The sequence below is a fragment of the Ornithorhynchus anatinus genome, chromosome 6, assembly GCF_004115215.2.
Source record: "Ornithorhynchus anatinus isolate Pmale09 chromosome 6, mOrnAna1.pri.v4, whole genome shotgun sequence".
Taxonomy (NCBI): domain Eukaryota; kingdom Metazoa; phylum Chordata; class Mammalia; order Monotremata; family Ornithorhynchidae; genus Ornithorhynchus; species Ornithorhynchus anatinus.
Window position 1 is genome coordinate 16,957,308 of NC_041733.1, and position 24,629 is coordinate 16,981,936.

Genomic DNA, 24,629 nt, shown 5'->3' on the forward strand with positions numbered 1-24,629 from the left:
ATCCACTAATAATAATAATTGTAGTATTTGTTAAGTGCTTACTATGTACCAAGCACTGTACTAAGTGCTGGGCTGTTTACAATTAAATCAAGACACAGTCCCTGGCCCACACAGGGCTCACGGTCTCAATCCCCATTTTGCAGATGAGGTAACTGAGGCCCAGAGAAGTGAAGTGATTTGCCCAAGGTCACACAACTTCTCAAGCTTACCGCCACTGTATATTTATGGTCCTTGAGAAGTATTTTAATGAACCGAAGCAGTGTCTCAGTTTGGCAATGCAAGCTGTTTAAGCCAAGCCCTGCAGTAGTGAACCATCCCTGTGTACTGAATCAAAATCATCTTCTCACTGACCCCTTGTTTACTGCTGAAACAATGGTTGATACAACAGGAATTTTTGTTAACGTGGGGGGTTTTGCAACTATCACATTGTAGCAGTGCTGGTTATTATTTCCTCTTCCCTCCCCAGAGGAAACCTCTTGAGTCCCTGGTACAGTTTAAGCTACCAATAAATGGCATTTGGTGATGACTAGGCAGATTGGAAGACTTGTAAATTGCAACTATTCCTTCCCCCAAATCTACCTGGCCGGCACCTCGTCACAAAAGGAAATTAGATTAGGCCCTCTGGGTCCTTTTTTTCTTTTTTTTTTTTTAATAAAGCCATGGTGGGTATTGCCCAATATTCTAATCTTATCTTCATTTTGCAATTTGAATTTTTTATGATTTGTTCTAGGGTATTTCCTTCCTCATGTGCATGGCAGTTTTTGCAGGTGTCAGTTGTAAAGGTTGAACTGACAGGGAAATAATTTCCACCATCTTTCTTTTTCTTTTTTGCAAAGATGGTTACCATTCTAACCCGTTTCCAGTCTTCAGCAAGTCCTCTGCGGATTCCCAAATATGGTCACTCGGGTCTTTTGGAAACCTGGGGTCAATTAAGTGTCTTTGGATGGAGAGTCACAGAGAATTTGAATTTTGCCTTCTACCACTCAATTTTAGAACACATTGTCCTAACAATCACATCTCTTCCAAAAAGCCTTCCCTGACTAAGCCCTCATTTTTTTTTACGGTATTTGTTAAACACTTACTGTATACCAAGCTCTGGGGTAGATACAAACTAAGCAGGTTGGACACAGTCCTTATCCCACCTGGGGCTCAGAGACTCAATCCCCATTTGACAGATGAGGTAACTGAGGCACAGAGAAGTGAAGCGACTTGCGCAAGGTCACACAGCAAAGTGGCAGAGTCAGGATTAGAACTCAGGTCCCTCTGACTCCCAGGCCTATGCTCTATCCGCTAGGCCATGTTGCTTCTCAAGAGAGTAGTCCTAGTCTGGTGCGGGAGTTTGTTGGATGCCAGATGAAGGTTAGGTATGAATTATATCTGAAAGAAGTAATTACCAAAGTTCCCACTTGAGTTTACTCCTAATTAGCCAGGTGTAACCTTTAAATAATAGCTTCATCCTAACTGCAGGGTTAGAGCACAATTACATTTCAACGATACCATTACCATTTCACTATAAAAAATATGATCTCCTTTATTAGAAGCAGCATGGCAAAGTAGATAGAGCACGGGCCTGGGAGTCAGATGATCATGAGTTCTAATCCCGGTTCTGTCACTTGTCTGCTGTGTGACCTCGGGCAAGTCACTTCACTTCTCTGTCCCTCAGTTACCTCATATGTAAAATGGGGATAGAAACTGTGAGCCCCGAATGGGACGGGGACTGTGTCCAACCCAATTTGGTTGTATCTTCAGTACAGTGCCTGGCATCATCGTGGTCTTAGGTCCCACTGATAAAACCACAAAAGAGCTCTCGTTATGGACAGCTATCTGGGCTGTTGGAGAACACGCCTCTCCTTGCCTCTAAACTCTTCCCTTTTCAGTCTGTGCCATACTAGGTTGGGTAGAGAAATAATAATAATTCCGGTATTTGTTAAGCATTTAGTGTTTGCTAGGCCCTGTACTAAGCGCCGGGATGGACACAGGCAAATCGGATTGGACACTGTCCCTGTCCCACATGGGGCTCCCAGTCTTAATCCCTATTTTACAGATGAGGAAACTGAGGTACAGAGAAGTGAAGCGACTTGCCTGAGGTCACACGGCAGGCAAATGGCAGAGCTGGGATTAGAAGCCAGAACCTTCTGACTCCCAGGTCCGTGGAAAGAGATCACCTTCCTAAAATGCCTTTTTGCCTATTTGTCTTCCGTCCTCTAAAACCACCAATGATGAGTCATTTCCCTCTGCATCCACGAATTATCTGGACCATTTGTTTCAAGTATCTCATCTGTAAAATGGGGATTGAGACTGTGAGCCCCATCTGGGCCATCAACTGTGTCCAACCTGATTAGCTTGTTATCTACCCCAGCACTTAGTATTAATAATGTTGGCATTTGTTAAGCGCTTACTATGTGCAGAGCACTGTTGTAAGCGCTGGGGAAGATACAGGCTAATCAGGTTGTCCCACGTGAGGCTCACAGTTAATCCCCATTTTACAGATGAGGTAACAGAGGCACAGAGAAGTTAAGTGACTTGCCCACAGTCACACAGTACAGTGCCCGGCACGTAGAGCTTAAGAAATACAGTATGGAGCAAGAAGCAGCATGGTGCAATGCATAGAGCACGGGCCTGGGAGTCAGAAGGTCATGGGTTCTAATCCTGCCTCTGCCGTTTGTCTGCTGCATGACCCTGGGCAAGTCGCTTCGCTCTCCGGTACCCCAGTTACCTTATCTGTAAAATGAGGGTTGAGACTGTGAGCCCCTTGGGGGACAGGGACTCTGTCCACCCTGATTTGTGTGTATGATATGTAGTAAGTGCTTAAGAAATACCATAATTATTATTATTAAATACCATTAAAGGCTGTCTAGAGCCCGGGCTTGGGATTCAGAGGTCGTTTCTCATCCCGGCTCTGCCACTTGTGACTTTGGGCAAGTCACTTCACTTCTCTGTGTCTCAGTTCCCTCATCTGTAAAGTGGGGATAAAAGACTGTGAGCACACGTGGGACAACTTGATTACCTTGTATCTACCCCAGTGCTTAGAACAGTGCTTGACACATAGTAGTCACTTAAAAATACCATAATTATTTTAATTAAAATTATTAGGTGGCAGAGCCAGAATTAGAACCCATGATCTTCTGACTGACAGGCCCATACTCTATCCCCTAGGCCATGCTGCTTCTCTGCAAAGAAGAGAGTAGATGCCTGCGAGGAGCTCTGGGACAACATCACAGCTGATCTAAGGGAAACAGATTCAAACTGCAAAGAGATCAGTGACTCTCGGCAGGATTCCCTTGGACTGAGAGGAAAGGGGAGCCGCATCCTTTCCTCAGGGGAGCTGAAGTTTTGGTTGTGCATCAACAGAGTTTAAGTGAGGATTAGGAATCCTTTGTTCATCAGGGATCAGAAGAGTCCTTCATGTAAACTCATCCTCTACACCGAATGCTCGCTGTTATATTGCTGTTTGTACTCTCCCAAGTGCTTAGCACAGTGCCCTGCACCCAATAAGTGCTCAATAAATATGATCAATCAGTGCTATTTATTGTGCACTTCCTGGGTGCAAGGCATTATACTAGGTACATGATAACAGAGTTTCCTGCCCACAACGAGTTCTTTATCAAACAGGCTTTTCGATCCCTTGACTGGGCCCAAGGATTACTATTATTATGGTATTTGTTAAGCACTTACTATGTGCCAAGCACTGTTCTAAGCGCTGGGGTAGATACAAGGTAATTAGATTGTCTCTTGGATGGCTTACAGTTTTAATCCCCATTTTACAGATGAGGTAACTGAGGCACAGAGAAGTTAAGTGACTTACTCAAGGTCACGCAGCAGATGAGTGGCGGAGAGGGCATTAGAACCCACCACCTCCGACTCCCAAGCCCGTGCTCTTTCCACTAAGCCACACTGCTTCTCTAGGATCCTTAACTTCATTTGCTGGTCACATCTGGAAGCTTTCCATGTCATCATAGTAATTGTGATATCTGTTAAGTGCTTATTATGTGCCAAAAAGATCAGACACAGCCTCTGCCTCACATGGGACTCACAGTCTAAAGGAGGAGAGAGAGGTATTTAATCCCCATTTTACAGATGGTAAACTGAGGCCCAGAGAAAGTTTAGTGACTTATCCAAGGTCACACAGCAGGCAACTGGAAGAACGAGGATTAGAACCCCGATTCCAAAGCCCGTTCTCTTTCCACTAGGCCATGCGGCTTCTCATTTGTTATAGTCAAACTGCCAGAAGTTTTTGATGATGAGTTCTTACTGCGCTCCAAGTAGGTTGTTAATCTCGGCATTGTTTCCATATAACCCATCTTGCAAACACATCATCGCCATCATCATCATCCCACCCGATAATCTTTCTTTGTTACAGAAACGTCTTTCAAATATTTGAGTTAGAGAGAGCTAATATTTAGATAGCCAAAAATTGATATTGAATGAATAATCCTTGGGAACCCCGTACTAACTAGAATGTTGAGATATTACTTAGCTGTAAGCAAAAGAGAATTAAAAAATCAAAAATTCAAATGAGATTCATCCGTTTTGTAATCCTACAGAAACAACTCTAGCTACCCCCATTAACCAGTTTTTAATTTCAATTATGAGATGGCAGGTTTTCTTAAGCTGAGCAAATATCTAGTTAGAGTGGTCACAAATAACTGTCCCAAATCATCTTGAGTGGAATTAGAGGAGTTGGAGGAAAACTATGTGAGCTATGTAACACGTGGTGTTGATGCATATGTTCACGATCCTTTCACACAAAGGATTCTCTGGTCTGAAGTGTGCATGGAGAACTGTTTTTGTGAGGGATCTTTTTTTCACTCACCTGAATGGCTCACGGCTTGGAGGATTTGGGCTGTTCCTATTTTCTCCTGAAAATCGTCTTCCCTCATGGCTTTCCCCCCAGTGTATCCCCCAGAAGATGAAATCAGATGGGATGACTGGTACCATCAGTCGATCCTTTTCATTCAGTCGCATTTATTGAGCATTAACTGTGTGCTGAGCACTGTACTAAGCGCTTGGGAGAGTACAGTACAACAATAAACAGACACTTTCCCCGCCCACAAGTTTACAATCTAGAGAAGGGGAAGTCTACCATTGAGCTTCCACTGGCTGTTGATTACTGAACTAAGCATTTCTCATAGTCTCTTGGAAGGTAAAGATAATCAATCAATGCTATTTTTTGAGCACTTATGGTTTGCAGAGTACTGTACTGAGTGCTTGGGAGAGTACAATGCAACAAGGTTGGTAGACTCATTCTGTGCCAAAAGGAGCTTACAGTCTAGAGGGGGAATATAACAGCATCTGTTCTCCAGAAACTTAAAATCCATCTAATGGTGGAGACGGGCAGGCTGTTATTTACACTTCCAAGAAAACTGGTGGTTCAACAGGCAATCATGGAAGAAGGGAAAGATGGATCGGTGAATCAAGAGAATGCCATGTGAGCAAGGCCCAGAAGTGGGAGAGGCGAGAGCAAGGAGTAGTAAGAAAAGTTTAGGAGAAGCAGGTGAGACACGGGTGAAGGGTGCATGGAGGTGAAAAGGAGAGCGCTAGTTGACAGCCACAGTCTGCTGTCTGATCTTGAGCAAGTCACTTCACTTTTTTGGGACTCACTTACCTCATCGGCAAAATGGGGATTGAGACCAGGAGCACGTCGGGGACTGTGTCCAAAGTGATTTGCCTTTGTCCAACCTGATCTGCTTGATTCCAACCCGGCGCTTAGTACAGTGCTCGGCACATAGTAAGTGCTTAACAAATCACTGTTATTATTATTATTACTCCAGGATCATGACACTAAGAAGGAGTCTTGAAACTCTACTTAGACACACTTTCCTCCATTGAGGCGGAGGCCCTTTAGCATCATGCAGAATCAATCAAAACCTGAAGAAAAGGCCTTAGCTCCAGGCAAAAACATGAAAAAGTGATAAAGCACCTGGGCCTCCGGGTTTACTCTGTAGGGGGATTGACACAGACTTCTCCTCATTTGAAGTATTTGGATCACTGAGAAGAACCAAAAGACTTCAAAGGCCCCTCCCTAATCACCATCTTTAAGAAGAAAGGGAAAAGAGCTGATTAGTGAAATAGCAGGCTATCTTTCCTCTCTGTGACTGCCAGGAACCCAGCTACAGTCCTCTTGAACAGGTTACTGAAAAATATCTTTAACCACACCCCTCCAGATGGCTTTAGACCAAAATGCTGCACAGCATGCACAGTTTCTGCAGCACGACAGAAAGTATTTTCATCCTCCTCCTCATCACTCTATGTCAGCTACATTTATTTGCTGCTTCCTGTTTGGGGAACACTGAGCTACTTACTAGCTTCGTGATGGGAGTAAAAAGTTGAAAATGCAATCCCTGTCCTCAAAGTCTTTACCTTCGAATGGGGAAAACAAGCAGACACAAATTGCTAAACGTACAATAGGTGAATAAAAATCCCCACAAGTGGAAAGCCCCAAGGATTAATAACAAGAACAGTGACGATGTTTCTTAAACACTATTTTCTAATGGATTTTGTTAAGCACTTACCGTGTGCCAGGCACTGTCCTAAGCATTGGGGTAGATACAAGGTAGTCAAGTTGGACACAGCCTGTGTCCCACATGGGGCTCACGGTCTTAAACCCCATTTTACAGATGAGGGAACCGAGGCCCAGAGAAGTGAAGTGACTTGCCCAAGTTCACAGAACAGATAAGTGGCGGAGCTGGGATTAGAGCCCAGGTCCTTCTGACTCCCAGGCCAGTGCTCTACCCACTACGCCATGTTCTTTCTCAAGCACTATCCTAAGCACTGGGGTCTTGTCTTATGCTGCCGAGTCGTCTCCGACCCCTAGTGATTCCATGGATACATCTCTCCCAGAACGCCCCAGCTCCATCTGCAGTCGTTCTGGTAGTGCATCCTTAGAATTTTCTTGGAAAAAATACGGATATAGTTTACCATTGCCTTCTTTCACTCAGTCAACTTGAGTCTCCACCCTCGCCTCTCTCCCGTGCTGCCGCTGTCCAGCAGAGGTGAGTTTTGACTTGTAGCAGATGGCCTTCCAGGCGCTAGCCACTCCCCGAGCTAGGGATGGAGTGGGTAGGCCTCTGCTTGACCCTCCCTCCCATAGTCGAGATTGGTAGAGGACTGGAATCACTCCAGGTGTGACCCTGAGAGGGGTAGCACTGGGGTAGGAACAAGATAATCAGATCAGACAGTCACTGTGCCACACAAGGCCACAGTCTAAGTGCAAGGGAGAAGAGGTATTTCACCCCAATTGTACAGATGAGGGGATTGGCGCCTCGAGAAGTGACTCGCTCAAGGTCCACAGCCTAGAGAAGCAGCGTGGCTCAGTGGAAAGAGCACGGGCCCTGGAATCAGGACTCATGAGTTCGAATCCCAGCTCTGCCACTTGTCGGCTGTGTGACTGTGGGCAAGTCACTTAACTTCTCTGTGCCTCAGTTCCCTCATCTGTAAAATGGGGATTAAGACTGTGAGCCCCACGTGGGACAACCTGCTTCCCCTATGTCTACCCCAGCGCTTAGAACAGTGCTCGGCACATAGTAAGCGCTTAACAAATACCAACATTATTATTATTATTATTATTAAAAGTAAAAAGGCTGGGACTGGAACCCAGGTGTCCTGACTCCCATTCACACGCTCTCTCCACTTGGCCACACTGCTTCCCTAAGAATCCATCAAGCAAATATTTAACAGAGAAACAGACATGCACACAATCGCCAAGAGCCTGGAAGCACTACAAGCTGGCCGGCCCCTCCATTTTTCTAAAGATTTCATCCCGTGTGACCGTTAACATTATGTCATGACTGGCTCTACTGTTCTCTCATGGCTACCCTGGGAATGTCATTTTTTGTTTTCCTTCCTGGTGAACTAGTCCAATGAGAAGTTTTTGTCCATCCAAAAAAAAAAATCCAGTTATTATGAGCCCATGGCAGTGCCTTTTGCGACTTAATTGGGATTAAGTTTGTAGAGTTGCCTGTCAAAGACATACAAAAGCCAATTTCCTGTTGTTCAACTCAGGATTCCACAAAGAATCTCTATGCTAGTGACTATAAAGTCTGTAGTGCTTCCAGCCTCTTTAAAATAATCCGGGGTCAACATTGACAACTAACAGAGGAAGCAGTGTGAGCCAGTGGATAGAGCACGGACCCAGGAGTCATAAGAACCCGGGTTCTAACCCCACCTCCACTGGTGTGCTGGGTGACCTCGGGCAAGTCACTCCACTTCTCTGCACCTCAGGTACATCATCTGTAAAATGGGGATTAAGACTCTGAGCCCTCTATAGGACAGGGATTGTGTCCAACCTAATTACCTTGTATTTACCCTAGTGCTTAGAAGAGTGCGTGACACATAGTAACCTCTTAACAAATACCATAAAAATACTTATAATAACAACAACGATAATTCCCACCTGTGCAGAATGTGCCCCACTGAGTGCATAATAAACACTGTCACTGCTATTACTTCTAGAGATCTCATTTAAAGGGGAAATGGATGGAGAAAACACTGCTACGTGTGAATTTTCATCTGACAAATATCAGGGGTCCTTTTCTATCTCGTCCTTCCCATTTCTTCAAGGCTACAAACGTAGTTGACATTTCCTTGTTTTCCTGCTGCCTGGTAATATCAATATCGTAAGCCCACCAAATGCCACAGAGAGGTGGCATTTTGCAGAACCCAGCAATAAGCAAAACTCACAATGTACTCCTCACACCGCGCCCAGTCAGACTGGCTCTGACAGCCGAGAATGTTTCCTAGCCCTGTAGTTGCATTCAGCACAAAATGCTTTGGCAAACTCATTGTGACGCTAGAGAGAAGACTTCAAGATGAGCTCACCTGTTGTTTTCAGTCCGGTAGTATTTATTGCGCACTTCCTGAATGCTAGAGACCTGAACTAAGCTCCTGGGAGAGTACAGCGGAGTTAGCCGACTCAACCCTTGCCCTCAAAGCGTTTACAGTTGAGCTGGGGTGCATACAGTCTAATTTTGACTTCTCTGCCCTTCCTGGTAATTCCCACCTTTTCTGAGGGGCGACGGGGGAGACTTTTTGCTTGATCCCGGACATCAAGGACCGTGAATCAGCAGACGCTCCCAACCGTTCGCTTTAAGGCACTCAATCGGTTCTCTCCCTCTGACTTAGCTCCGCTCCTCTCCCACTTCACCCGAGCTCACACTCTGCTCCTCTCAAGCTAACGTACTCACTGCTGCCAACCTCTTGCTCGTGTCCTCCGTTATACCTGGAACCCTATTCCCCAGATCGCAGATTTCCCCATCTTCGTAGCTCTCCTGAAATCACATCCCCAGGGACCCTTCCCTAATCAATCACTCATCTCCCAAGTGTCATATATGTCTTCTGCACCAACTAAGCCCTCCTTTCCTCTTCTCCCTCTCTTTTCTGCTTCACCCTGACCTACTAACTTCACTCATCCCACCACCCAGCCCCACAGCACTTATGTACATACCTATCATTTTTTTATTTCTAATAATATCTGTCCCCTCTACTGTAAGCCCACTGTGAGCAGGGAATGTGTCTATTTCTTGTTATATTGTACTTTTCTAACTGCTTAGTACAGTGCTCTGCACACAGTAAATTCTCAATAAATACAGTTGAATGAACGAATGAATGAATGAGTATACCTAATCTTACATACTCTATTACTTGCTCTTGTCTTATATCGTAGCCACAGTTAATTTTAGATCTGTCTCCCCATGAGATATGAAACTCCTTGAAGACAGGAAGGGTGTTTATTAATTATTCTGTAGTCTCCCAAGTGTTCCTGATTTATTAATTGGTCTGCTGATTCTCTGGAATTTTAGTGGGCATTTGAAGTTTTCATGCTTTGTAACCCTCCAAATTCCTTAACAATTCCTGGTGAATAGATGTGTGGTTACATTTAGTTCTAATCCTGGCTCTACCACTTGTCTGCTGTGTGACCTTGGACAAGTCACTTCACTTCTCTGTACCTCAGTTCCCTCATCTGGAAATTGGGGGTTGAGACTGTGAGCTTCATGGGGGACAGGGACTGTGTCCAATCTGATTACTCCAGCACTTAGAACAGTGCTTGGCACATAGTAAGCGCTTAACAAATACCATAATTATTATTAATATCAGTTTGATCTAAAACACTTGGGAAGTTTACAGCAGTATGATCCAATTCCTCCGACCTGACTGGTAGCAAAAACAATTTGCACGTGGGATTCCCCTCTAATAACTTCCGCAGTAAAGACCAGGCTTGAGAATTAGCTGAACCTCTTGCCAGTTTCCTTCTCATTCCTGACAACATTTACTCCACAATCATCAAGTGGATTCCCTAGCCGACGTTTAAGTTATTTCAACAATCTTTTATTGTTCGCCTTGGTGGCTCTTGCACGGTGCTCTTTTAATTGCTTATTATGATGTTTTTTTCCCCTTAAAAATGAATGATAAAATCAGGTGTAACTAGTATTCTAAAGGTTTGCCAATTCTCTCATTCATTTTTTTTTCCAAATAAGCCATAGTTACTGGCTTATTACCTGATGGTGTATTTTTTTCTGCAGCTGGAGAAGCTGACACAAAAAGTCAGTCATTCAAAGAACCAGGAATAGAACCCAGAAGGCTTTATTTTGATCCCTGGGTAAAAATAGCTACCTCCTAATGAGAGATAAGATAAAATAATCATACCTGTGTGAAAGATGAGGGACAATGAAAAACCGGTCTTGACTTCACCTGTCCCCCGAAGCACCTTCTTCTTAATAACCGGTCTTTCATTGTCATATTGGCAAGCCAAGTTTACTTAAACCACAATTCAAATACTCTACTTCCGTGGTTTCTAATACTGACTCCTTTATTTTTGCCGTTGCTACAGGGTTTGGGCCCCAGGAAACCCTTATTAAGTTTGTTTTTTCGGTCGTTTCCTTTTTGCCAGTTTTTCACAGAATATGGTCCCGATTACGTGCTGGAGATCACGCCAAGCTGCCGGCCGGACCGCAACGAACCACACAAAGTCCAGCAAATTCTAAATTCCATCAGAGGTGAGCAGCATCGTGTCCTTCTGCCCCCTCTTCCCCCAGCCCCTCCTGCCCCTTGCCAGCATCCCCTTCCATCGAGGGTAGGAAGCCCACCCATTTGGGAACCTCCCAGAAAGCTTTGTTCTGGGAAATTGGTCTTTTGGAAGTTGGTTGTGCTCGATGATAGGAAGGCCAGGTCCTTTTTCTGCCTGATAAATTGTAATACGAAATGCTCATCTGTTGCTCTGGTTTGCATTTTCAGCGGTCTTGACTGGTATGGCTTACTGGGTATAAAAAGACTCCGCCTCTAGGGCCTTACCTCTGTCCACTTTCAGGCCTTCATTCAGTCGTATTTAGTGAGCGCTTATTGTATGCAGAGCATCGTACTAAGCTCTTGGGAGAGTACAATATAACAGTATACAGATTTGCTGACCTCTCTCCATTTTCTCAAAGAATTCAAATGAACAGCCTAATCCAGAAGTGTTGGCCTTTCATTTTGAATGTAAGGGTGTACAGGGGAACTGGGAGGGGACAGGCTTATTCTTATAATCGTAATTGTGGTATTTGTTAAGTGCTTACTATATGCCAATCCCTGTTCTAAGCCCTGGGGCAGATCCAAAATAATCAGGTCCCACATGGGGCTCACAGTCTAAATAGGCAGGAGAACAGATATTGAATCCCCGTTTTACAGATGAAGGAACTGGGGCCCAGAGCAATGAAGTGACTTGCCCAAGGTCATGCAGCAGACAAGTGGTGGGGTCGGGATTAGAACCCAGGTCCTCTGCCTCCCAGGCCCGTGTTCTATCCACGAATCCACATTACTTTCCGGGAACTAAAAAGCCAGAAAAGGCACCACTGTGCATCTTTGCAGCCCTGATGCCGTGATCAAAAGCCTCCCTTGCCCACATAGATACCTAAAAGCAAATTAAACTTTTAAAAGGTCTTTCAGCTCCAGTAATGCAAAACATCAGTGGTCCCAAATTATTTTCCCATCACTGGTGACCCTTTTCAGATCAGTGGGATAAATGTTTGGTCAGTCAGCTGTAGCCGAGGTGGTATGTGCCGGATTAAATGACATGGATGCCCGAAAGAGACTCGAGAAAAACAACAGGTGTTCTACATTTGGTTTGTTTCTCCATGGAGGAACAAAAATGTGATTTTACTTCTCATCGCAGGATCTCCAGCTATTGTGTAAACAAATGTTGTTATGAGGCAAGGTCAGCCAAAAGAGAAACTGCAAATTCTACATACCTCTGCAAACATTAATGATTCTTAAGGAGGTAGGTCTGGAAATACAAGGATAAGGAGAGGAGAGAACCAGGGAAAGAAAGGAGGTTCTGAGAGGAGAAAAAAACACATTCTCTCTTTCTCTGTCTTTTTTTCTCTCACACACACACAGTATTGCAATTAAATCTCATAAAGGATTGAAGTAAAGACCATTGAAAGCCCTAAAAGCCCAACCTTGAGAGTCTGGTGACATAAATAAACTCATAAAGTCATCAGTTCCTCAGTTACCTCATCTGTAAAATGGGGATTAAGACTGTGAGCCCCAAGTGGGACAACCTGATTACCTTGTATCTACCCCAGTGCTTAGAACGGTGCTTGGCAGATAGTAAGCGCTTAACAAATACCATTATTATTATTAGTATGAGTCTCTCGGGGAGAGGACATTATTGAATCTCAGGCATCTTGCAATCCCTATTGCCCTGAGATGTTGACAGTCACTGTGGGAGGTTCAGTCAGCCTTAAGTAATTGGGTTCCATTTGCCAAACCAAGCAGGGCAAATTCAACCCCGCTGTTATTGAAATTATACCAGGAAATGGTTTTTCACATCATCAGGGCTGTGTAGTGAGTGAATACCAATAGCTGGGAAACTAGAAAGCCAATGGATCTTGTTCTGTGTGATCTCATCTAAGAGAGGAGTCATTGCGTAGATGGTTGGAAAGAGCAGAAACTTAGAGACAGCATGGCGTAGTGGATAGAGCAAGGGCCTGAGAGTCAGAAGGTCATGGGTTCTAATCCCAGCTCCATCACTTGTCTTCTGTGTGACCTTAGGCCCGTGACTTAACTTCTCAGTGTCTCAGTTACTTCATCCGTAAAATGGGGATTGAGACTATGAGCCCCACAGGGTATAGGGAACGTGTCCAAGCCGATTTGCTTGTATCCACCCCAGCGTCTAAGTACAGTGCCCGCAACTTAGTAAGCATTTAACAAATACCATCGCCAAACCAAGAAAGGTTTAGGGGTGTCCTTGTCCTCAAAAAGAGGGAGCCTGTGTATGTGAGAGTATTTCTATGCTATGTATGTACCCCCATCAGCCCAAAGCAAACCAGATGGTGCCCTGGGTGTGAAAACATCAGAGTGGATAGAGCATGGCCCTGGGAGTCAGAGGGACCTGGGTTCTAATCCCAGCTCTGCCACTTCTCTGCTTTGTGACCTTGGATGAGTCACTTCACTTCTCTGTGACTCAGTTCCCTCATCCTCAAAATGGGGATTAAGACGGCACGGAGGCTCACTTTATTAGCCTGTATCTACCACAGTGCTTAGAAAAGTACCTGCTCCATAGGAATGCTTAGAAAATACCATAAAAACGGGGAAAAGAGAACAGCTATGATTATGGATGTGCAACCTGTGGGAGAAATGAGTGACAAGTGGAGATCGGGCTAAAAGTCTAAGCTACATCTATTTAGCCAGAATTTTTGGCTAAATAGTTTTCTGCTTAGGGTCTGCTATTTGCCGACATTCTCGTTGGTAACCCCAGAAGCTGGGATTTGACCGGGCTGGAAATAGGGATTGCAAGATGCTTCCTCTAGAAGGGAAAGGGCGAGTGGCATTCCATGAATCCCAGGAATGCCTCTACTTATGCCAACTCGTCTTTAATGAGTATCAGTCTCAGGAATTTGAAAAGAAGATGGAGGCAAATCTGAGTGGAGGAGAGATGGGGAACCGGAAAATCAACCGGAACTGGAAATGTGCGAGATGGATAGACTTGGACTACTTTCACCCAAAGTGACGGAGCCAGGATTAGAACCCAGGTCCTTCTGACTCTCGGGCCCAGGCTCTATCCACTAGGCCACACTGCTTCTCAGAGTACAAGAACAGTTGAGGCCGCAGTCTCTCTGCCACTTCAGCCACCCTCAGTCAATCAGTCAATTAATGGTATTTATTGAGCAGTCACTGACACTTTCCCTGCCCATAATGTTCCCTGTAAGGACCCTCCCTAAAACCCTAAAGCGACTCCTTAATTTTTTTTATAATATTTGCTAAGTGGAGCCGGGATGAGAACCTAGGTCCTTCTGATTCCCAGGCCCGGGCTCTATCCACTTACTCAAGCTGCTGCTTTAAAAGATGTTGTACTTTTTCGATTTTAATCCCCTAAGGAACAAGGCTGGGTCCCCTTGCCTCAGACTGTCATCATACAGCTCGAGACAGTGATCTCGTGACCTGTCATTAAAATCTTGATGGTGGTCAAGAAAAGATAGAATCAAGAATGGAATCTTCATTCATTCTATAGTATTTATTGAGCGCTTACTAATGCAGAGCACTGTCCTAAGTGCTTGGAATGTACAGTTCGGCAACAGATAGAGACAATCCCTGCCCAGTAACGGGCTCACAGTCTAAATGGGGGAGACAGCAAAGCAAAACAGAGCAAAACAAAACAAGACAACATCATCAAGATAAATAGAATCAAGGAAATATAAACCTCATTATCAAAATAAATAGGGTAATAAATTTTATATATATATATAAAATATATATACAAATGAGCACAGTGCTGAGGGGAGGGAAAGGGAGAAAAGGGTGAGGTGTGGGGGAATCTTGTAAGACTCTATTAACAACACTCCTCACTCTAGGCTTCAAGGCTCTCCATCACCTTGCCCCTTCCTACCTCTCCTCCCTTCTCTCTTTCTACCGCCCACCCCGCCCGCTCCGCTCCTCCGCCGTCCACCTCCTCACCGTCCCTCGGTCTCGCCTATCCCGCCGTCGACCCCTGGGCCACGTCCTCCCACGGTCCCGGAATGCCCTCCCTCCTCACCTCCGTCAATCTGATTCTCTTCCCCTCTTCAAATCCCTACTTAAAGCTCACCTCCTCCAAGAGGCCTTCCCACACTGAGCTCCCCCCTTTTTCCCTCTGCTCCCTCTACTGCCCCCTCACCTCTCTGCAGCTAAACCCAGCGTGGCTCACTGGAAAGAGCACGGGCTTTGGAGTCAGAGGTCATGGGTTCGAACCCCGGCTCTGCCACTTGCCAGCTGTGTGACTTTGAGCAAGTCACTTAACTTCTCGGTGCCTCAGTTCCCTCATCTGTAAAATGGGGATTAAGGCTGTGAGCCCCACGTGGGACAACCTGATTCCCCTGTGTCTACCCCAGCGCTTAGAACAGTGCTAGGCACATAGTAAGCGCTTAACAAATACCAACATTATTAAACCCTCTTCTTCTCCCCCCTTTCCCTCTGCTCCTCCCCCTTTCCCATCCCATCCCCTCAGCACTGTACTCATCCGTTCAACTGTATATATCTTCATCACCCTATTTATTTTGTTTATTTTGTTTAATGAGATGTACATCACCCTGATTCTATTTCTTTGCCATTGTTTTTGTGAGATGTTCTTCCCCTTGACTCTATTTATTGCCATTGTTCTCGTCTGCCCGTCTCCCCCGATTAGACTGTGAGCCCGTCAAAGGGCAGGGACTGTCTCTATCTGTTGCCGATTTGTACATTCCAAGCGCTTAGTACAGTGCTCTGCACATAGTAAGAGCTCAATAAATACTATTGAATGAATGAATGAATAGTCTCAACTGAGTCTCTCTTAACTCAAAGAGACAATTCCTACAAGAGACCAAAACAGTCAGGAGAGAGAAAGGCAAAAGCATCCAAAGAGAGATACCTACTTATCTATGGGAGGTATAGAGTGCAAGGGCCTGCTGCTTGTAGAGAAGCAGCGTGGCCTAATGGAGCCCACCTTTTCCTCTGCTCCCTCTCCCCATCACCCCAAATCTTTCTCTCTGCTCTACCCTCCCTCCCTGCTCCACAGCACTTGTGTATATATGTACATATCTATCATCCTATTTATTTATATTAATGCCTGTTTGCTTGTTTTGATGTGTGTGTCTATTACCTAGAATTCTATTTATTTATATTGATGCTATTGATGCCTGTTGACTTGTTTCGATGTGTGTCTCCCTCCTTCTAGATGTGAGCCCATTGTGGGCAGGGATTGTCTCCCTTTGTTGCTGAATTGTACTTTCCAAGCGCTAAATTCAGTGCCGTGCACACAGTAAGCACTCAATAAATAAGATTGAACGGATGAATGAATGAACGAATGAGCACGGGCCTGGAAGTTAGAGGAACTGAGTTTTAATCCTGCCTCTGCCATTGGCCTGCAGTGTGACCTTGGACAAGTCACTTCAGTTCTCTGTGCCTCAGTTTCCTCACCTGTTTAATGGAGATTAAATACCTGCCCTGCCTCCTACTTAGACTGTAACTGAAAAGTCTCCTACTTAGACTGTCCCACATGGGACAGCGACTGTGTCTGATCTGTTTATATTGTATCTACTGTGGTGCTTGGTTTAGTGTAAACACTTGACAAATACCAAAGGCACATAGTAAGCACTCAATACCACAAATACCACAGTTATTATTATTGTAGAGCACTGCATGAAGGAAAACTCACACTGCAGTATTAACCTTACATTGCACTATATCCAGGCAGTCAAGCGTTATCAGAAGATTATCCCCTGAATCTGCAGCGTGGCTTAGTGGAAAGAGCCCGGTCTTGGGAGTCAGAAGTCATGGGTTCTAATCCCAGCTCTGCCACTTATCAGCTATGTGACTTGGGGCAAGTCACTTCACTTCTCTGGGCCTCAGTTACCTCATCTGTAAAATGGGGAGTAAGACTGGGAGCCTCACATGGGACAACCTGATTATCTTGTATCAACCCCAGCGCTTAGAACAGTGCTTTGCACATAGTAAATGCTTAACAAATACCATAATTATTATTTTTATTATTATTATTCTCTCCAAATCACTTAATGAAAACACGTGTTCTGGTAGAACTGAATGTACCTGAATGAAAGAGCTAGAAAGGTAGAAGACAGATAATCCCTATAGGAAAGAGACCATTCTTTTTAACTTTTTTAACTTGAAGCATGGCCTAGTGGATAGAACTCAGGCCTGGGAGTCAGAAGGACTTGAGTTCTAATCCCATCTCTGCCACTTGTCTGCTGTGTGACCTTGGGCAAGTGACTTAACTTCTCTGGGCCTCAGTTACCTCATCTGTAAAATGGGGGTGGTAAAGGGACTGTATCCAACCTGATTAACTTATATCTACTCCAGCACTTAGAACAGTGCTTGGCACATAGGAAGTGCTTAAAAAGTACCATAATTGTTATTATTATTATTAAGCAATCCACCAATCATATTTATTTAGCACCTATTTTGTGCAGAACACTATACCAAGCACTTGGGAGGGTACCACGCAACAGAATTAACAGTAATATTCCTTGCTCATAAAAAACAATGAATAGAAATCCTACTTACCGTATTAATATTACAGTATTGGGGAAGCAGCGTGGCTCAGTGGAAAGAGCCTGGGCTTCAGAGTCAGGGGTCATGGGTTCGACTCCCGGCTCTGCCACTTGTCAGCTGTGTGACTGTGGGCAAGTCGCTTAACTTCTCTGTGCCTCAGTTCCCTCATCTGTAAAATGGGGATTAACTGTGAGCCTCACGTGGGACAACCTGATTACCCTGTATCTCCCCCAGCGCTTAGAACAGTGCTCTGCACATAGTAAGCGCTTAACAAATATCAACATTATTATTAGGAATATTGGCAAGGGAGATTCTCTTCCAAAAGCTCTTTGTGAAGCTAAGGAGTAAAGTGGAAAAAAAAGTCAATGTTGTTAAGAAGAAGCTTCTTTTTTGGAAGGAGGTAACCAACCATTTTGGAAACACAGAGACGCTACCAAAGCAAAGGAGTTTGTTGACCTTGGCATGTAATTGGAGAGCTTGGGTGGGGAAATGAGAAAAGAAACAAGGGAGGAAGAAGAAGAGACAGGAAACCAAATACAGTCATTTTTGTGATAATTACGTAATTTCAGAAATGTCCAAAAGGATCAAGGGAAAAGGTGAAAAGACATCATCATCGGTTCAGTATTGGACCTGGTGCTCTGATCCTTCATTAAGGAACACAGAGACGGAGAGGTGTAAGAGATGGCTTCTAATCTGATGTGGGGTAAGGTCCTTGGGGTGGAGGAAACTCTAAGAAAGAGAATAAGGGGAGGGGAGACAGGGCAGGGTTCCACAGTGTTTGCCAGAAGTCCCAGCTAAAGGAAATGGAATTTCTGTGCTCGAAGGAAAGAAAGGGAGAGGGTTAAAAGGTGACATCCTTGGGGTTCTGGTGTGGACTTCCTGGGTCATCTCAAAGGGGTCAGGCCTGGGACTGATAAGGCAGATATCCAGAAGGAAATCCCTGCCCTGTTTATCAGCAGGACTGAGAGATTATAAACACCGGCCGACAGCTGCCTTGCATTGTTATTTGCTGGAAGGGAGTGGAAGCACGCTTCTTGGCCTGATGGTGTTCGGTAGGTATGTTAAGTGAAATGGAGGGCTCAGAGATGGCTGAGAGGAAGCCAAGGGAGGGGGCAGGGGAACGAGAAGAACATACGACGGAACTCCGGGATCCAACCTGGAAAGAGCAGAGCCAGTGTCGGAGAGAGAGAGACAGGAGGCTAAATGAGTGAATTTGATAGTTAAGGACCTGGGGATCGAGGTGGCTTGTGGGTCATGACTTTCCAAAATGGGGGCAGGTCTCAGAGCCTGCCAGAGAGGTGATTAGGAAGACCTGGATTCTATTCACAGATCCATCACGTGTCTGCTGTGTGACCTTGAGCAAGTCACTTCACTTCTCTGGGTCTCAGTTACCTCATCTGTAAAATGGGGATTGAGACTGTGAGTCCCCGGTGGGAGCGGACTGTCGACCCGATTTGCTTGTATCCACCCAGTGTTTAGTACAGTGTCTGGCACACAGCAAGTGCTTAACGAATACCACAGTTATTACTATTATTAGAGAAGGGGAAGATGGGGCTTTTCCTCATCAGTAAAATGGGGATTAAGAGTTTGAAGTATTAAGAGGGACTGTGTCCAATCTTCTTAACTTGTATATATCCCAGTGTTTAGAACAAAGCTTGGCACATAATAATCACTTAAGTACCATAATTATTATTATCAATCAATGGCATTTATTGAGGACTTACTATGTGTAGGGCACCATAATAATAATGTTGGTATTTGTTAAGGGCATACTATGTGCAGATCATTGTTCTAAGCGCTGGGGGAGATATAGGGTAATCACGTTGTCCCACATGAGGCTCACAGTCTTAATCCCCATTTTACAGATGAGGGAACTGAGGCACAGAGAAGTTAAGTGACTTGCCCAGAGTCACACAGCTGCCAAGTGGCAGAGCCGGGATTCGAACCCATGCCCTCTGTACTAAGTGCTTGGGAGAGTACGATATAACAGAATCAGCAATTGCCCATAGGAAGCGTACAATCTAGAGAGGGATCACGTACAATCATTGAGAAGCATGAAGAAGGTATCACAAGCAAGTCATTGAGAAGCAGCATGGCTAGTGGATAGAACACGGGCCTGGGAATCAGAAGGACCCAGGTTCTAATCCTAGCTCCACTGCTTGTCTACTGTGTGACCTTGGGTAAGTCACTTCACTTCTCTGTGCCTCAATTACCTCATCTGTAAAATGGGGACTGAGACTGTGAGCCCCATGTGGGACAGGAACTTTGTCAACCCGATTTGCTTGTATCCACCCCAGCACTTAGTACAGTGCCTGGCACACAGTAAGTGCTTAATGAATAGCACAATTATTATTATTACTATTATTTTTAGAGAGTGGGGAGATGGGGCTTTTCACAGTAGCTTTGAAGGTGGGCATAGGTTCTTATTCCCATTCTGCCATCCTCCAGATCTCTGAATGATTTGCTTTTACCTTGTCCATGTCCTTTGTTATCAGCTATTAATATTCACAAAAATCCCCTTCTGTGTAAACTGCTGCCAGGGAATTTGGGAAATGGTTTTCTCATTTAAGATCCTTCTTAACTAACCCAGCAAGGCCCTCGCGCATTTGTAAATCACCACAGTTTCATGTTTCTCGTTAAGGAGGACTAACGAAAAAGGACAGAACCGTTTTCACTGATTTCTCTGGAGCGACTTTCTTTCTGGCTCCCGGTTTCTGAAAAGTGTGATTCGAAACAATTCTTCAGGTTTAAATTTGGAGGTGAACATGCCTGCAACAATTGGGAATTTACAGTTTGTTTCTGTATTATGTTACTTCTTCACACCGCGGGTGGTGAACACATGGATTTCATTACCCAGGGATTTGGATAAGTTTATGACAGAACAGAGGGCCACAGGTTCCTAAAAGGAAAGTTAAGGACGTCGAAGCAGCCGTTGGGGATGGTGGCTAGAATGTGCCTGAATATTAGGGTGGATGTAATTGGAACCCTAATTGGTGCTCTTCCGCTCATTTGTATATATTTTTATTACCCTATTTATTTTGTTAATGAGATGTACATCCCCTTGATTCTATTGCTATTGTTTTTGTCTGCCTGTCTCCCCCGATTAGACTCTAAGCCCATCAATGGGCAGGGACTGTCACTATCTGTTGCCAATTTGTACCTTCCAAGCGCTTAGTATAGTGCTCTGCACATAGTAAGTGCTCAGTAAATACTACTGAATGAATGAATGAATGAATTAATTAATTAATTAATTAACCCACTTCCCCACTCCTCAGGAGACTCCAGTGGTTGCCCATCCACCTCCGCATCAAAGAAAAACTCTTCACCATTGGCTTTAAAGGACTTAATCACCTTGCCCCCTCCTTCCTCACTTCACTCTTCTCCTACTATAACCCAGTCCGCACACTTTACTCCTCTCATGCCAACCTTCTCACTGTACCTCGATCTCTTCTATCTCGCCACCAACCTCTTGCCCACATCCTGCCCCTAGCGTCGAGTGCCCTCCTTCATCATATCCAGCAGACAATTACTCTCCTCCTCTTCAAAGCCTTTTTGGAGGCCCATCTCCTCCAAGAGGCCTTCTCTAAGCCCCACTTTTCCTCATCTCCCACTCCCTATGCGTCGCCCTGACTTGCTCCCCTCATTCATCCTCCCTCCCAGCCCCACAGCACGTATGTATGGAAATAAGCAGCGTGGCTTAGTGGAAAGAGCACGGGCTTGGGAATCAGAAGATGTGGGTTCTAATCCTTGCTCCACCACTTGTCTGCTATGTGACCTTGGGCAAGCCACTTAACTTCTCTGTGCCTCAGTTACTTCATCTGTAAAATGAGCCTGTGAACCTGACGTGGGACAACCGGATTACTCTCTATCTACCCCAGCGCTTAGAACAGTGCTCTGCACATAGTAAGCACTTAACAAATACCAATATTATTATTATTATTTAAAAGTACCATTAAAAAATAATAAAAAAATAAAGACCTGCCTCTGAGGCATGGGAACGCCCCTTTGACTAGCAGACTCTCCTGCCCCAGAAAAAAATGAAAAGCAAAAGCCCAAAGGAACAGGCTTTTTTCATTTAAAAAAAGACCATTATAAAAATATGCAGATTTTTAAAAGTTAGAGTGAAAGCCAGCAAGCTCACTAGAGAGATAGCGATTCACCCAGTAGCGATTCACCCAGTAGTAGACGAAGCCATTAGAACCATTGTCAGGTGATTAACAAGGACTCTGAGCTATTGCAATAGACCTAACATAATTGTGTTTGGAATTCTGGGCTAGAATCCGGTTTAATGGGGTACATCAAATCCTCCTCTGTCCATACAGCTTCATAGCCACCCCACCCCCCTCGGATTCTCCGCTGTGCCAAGACACATTTTGGAGGGAGGTTTTCGTAAAGATTCCTTCCGCTTAATTGAGTTAGAATTTCAAGTCTTTTGGAACATGTAATTTAACACACTCGGAAAGAACCGAGTCCAGGCCAGCCAGTTGGCAACAGTGGAGATGAAGTGTTTAGAGACCGTCTAACCGAAATAAATAAAATGAAAGCATCAAAGTGATTAAATGTGCCTGAAGAGCATAATTGAGTGCATGAATAAGAGAAAATAAAACAAATTGATTTTCTCCAGGGCCAGAAAAATAGAACAATTGAGAAGAAAATAATAGCTTTGAAGAAGTCACCCACTGAGGAATGAATCACAGTTACCCCAGCCTGGAGAGTTATTTACTGTGTTTTCGGGGATCATTTTTCTAGCTTCAATTACGTTAGTTAACAAAAAGAACAAGTCGATTGAAAAATCAGCTGTGCAAAGGAGGCGGGAGGGAGCCCAGGGTTTTTAACGCCCTCCTCGAGCCGCCTCTGGCATTGACCCTTTCTTGGCTTTCGTAAATCTTAGTACCAATCAATCAATCTATTAATTTGGGTATTTACTGAGTGTTTATTGAATGCAGAACACTGTACTAATAATGATGGTATTTATTAAGCAGTTACTGTGGGTTAAGCACTTTTCTAAGTGCCGAGGTGGATACAAGCTAAGTCAGGTTGGACACAGCCCCTGTCACACATGGGGCTCATAGTCTCAGTCCCCATTTTACAGGTGAGGTAACTGAGGCACGGAGAAATGACTTGCCCAAGGACATACAGCAGACAAGTGGCAGAGCTGGGATTAGAATCCAGGTCCTTCTGACTCCCAGGACGGTGCTCTACCCACTAGGCTGTGCTTCTTTTATAAGCATTCGGGTTCCTAGAGTTTGGCATTGGATAACATTCCATGAAAGAGCCACAGGGAAAATAGCATTACAGCCCCATACTTTAGCCAAAACGACAAGTTCAGTGTTGTTGTTGTTTTTTGACCAAGGATTATTAGTGGTTTTCTTTCACTGTAGCTCACGGAGACTGCAACAGCTCCCAGAAACCCTGTTACTGATCTGGCAGTAATAATAATGATGATGCTATCTGTTAAGTGCTTACTATGTGAAAGGCACTGTACTAAGCGCTGGGGTGGATCCAAGTAAATCTGGTTGGACACAATCCCTGTCCCATTTGGACAGTCTCACAGACTCAATCCATTTTAGAAATGAGGTAACTGAAGCCCAGAGAATTGAAGTGTCTTGCCCAAGGCCACACAGCAGACAAGTGGCGGAGCCGGGATTAGAACCCATGACCTTCTGACTCCCAGGTCTGGGCTCTAGCCATTATGTCGTGCTGCTGGAATGATCCCAAGAGCCTCCTTCATCTCAGTCGGTCAGTCACTCGTAATTTTTGAGCACTTACTGTGTGCAGAGAAATAGCATGGTGTATGGATAGTACACGGACCTGGGAATCAGAAGGACCTGGGTTATAATCCCGGCTCTGCCATTTGTCTGCTGTGTGACCTTGGGCAAATCGCTTTACTTCTCTGTGCCTCGATTTCCTCATCAGTAAAATGGGGATTAAGACTGTGAGCTCAACATGGGACAGGGACTGTGTCCAACCCAATTAGCTTGTGTCCACCCTATGGCTTGGAAGCAGTGCTGGCACCAAGTAAGTGCTTATTATTATTAACTATTATCACTATACTAAGCGCTGGGGAGAATACAGTATAACAATATAATGGAGACATTCCCTGCCCACAATGAGCTCACTGCTTAGAGAGGAGCCCCCGGGAAGGGGAGACTGTGGCATCAGAAAGGGAAGTGACACCAAACCCTCGCTCCTGCTGCTCTTCCCACCACCGCCCTGAGCTCCGTTTCCTGTTATCTACAGTATTATCTGTGGCCCTTTGGCGTTCTGGAGACCCAGAGCAATGTAGTCAGTTTTCTTAGTTCTTCGCGCCACAGTTCAAACAGCAGGGCCTCTACAAAGGGATCGATTGCCTTTTGGCGGAGACACTCCCTAGAAAGGGCCATCCTCCTCTAGAAGGCGGCGCCTTATGCATTCATTCAGTCGTGCTTACTGTGTGCGGAGCTCGGTACTAGGCGCTTAGGAAAGTACAGTACAACAATAAACAGTGACATTCCGTGCCCACAACAAACTTTCAGTCTAGAGGCGGGCAGACATCAATAAATATAAATAAAATAACAGATATGTAAGTGGCGTGGGACTGGGAGAGCAAGTCAGGGCAACGCAGAAGGGGCGTGGGAGATGAGGAAAAGTTGGGCTCAGCCTGTAATCTCTGATTTGGGTTTTCACTCGTGTTTGCCATTCAGTTTCCCTTTTTTTTTTTTAATGGTATTAGTACCTACTGTGTGCCAGTCACTGTACTAAGCTCTGGGGTAGAAACAAGAAAATCAGATTGGACATAGTCCCTCTCCCACATGGGGCTCATACAAGTCTTCATCCCCATTTTACAGATGAGGGAACTGAGGCATGGAGAACAATAATAATAATAATAATAATGTTGGTATTTGTTAAGCGCTTACTATGTGCAGAGCACTGTTCTAAGCACTGGGGTATACAGGGTAATCAGGTTGTCCCACATGAGGCTCACAGTCTTAATCCCCATTTTACAGATGAGGTATCAGGCACAGAGAAGTTAAGTGACTTGCCCACTTAAGTGGCAGAGGTGGGATTCAAACCCATGACCTCTGACTCCCAAGCCAGGGCTCTTTCCACTGAGCCACTGATAGTGATGATAGCCACTGAGGAGAAGTGAAGTGACT

The 24,629-nt window shown here is 44.8% G+C and overlaps 1 protein-coding gene across 1 annotated transcript in view; it reads left to right on the forward strand.

Moving 5' to 3' along the window:
* Positions 1-24,629, forward strand: part of HDAC8 (histone deacetylase 8) — a 121,727-nt gene that overhangs the window by 91,509 nt on the left and 5,589 nt on the right. The window contains exon 11 of the mRNA XM_007668293.3: positions 10,886-10,991. Coding sequence (XP_007666483.2) covers positions 10,886-10,991 — 106 coding nt within the window. The remainder of the gene's footprint in view (positions 1-10,885; positions 10,992-24,629) is intronic.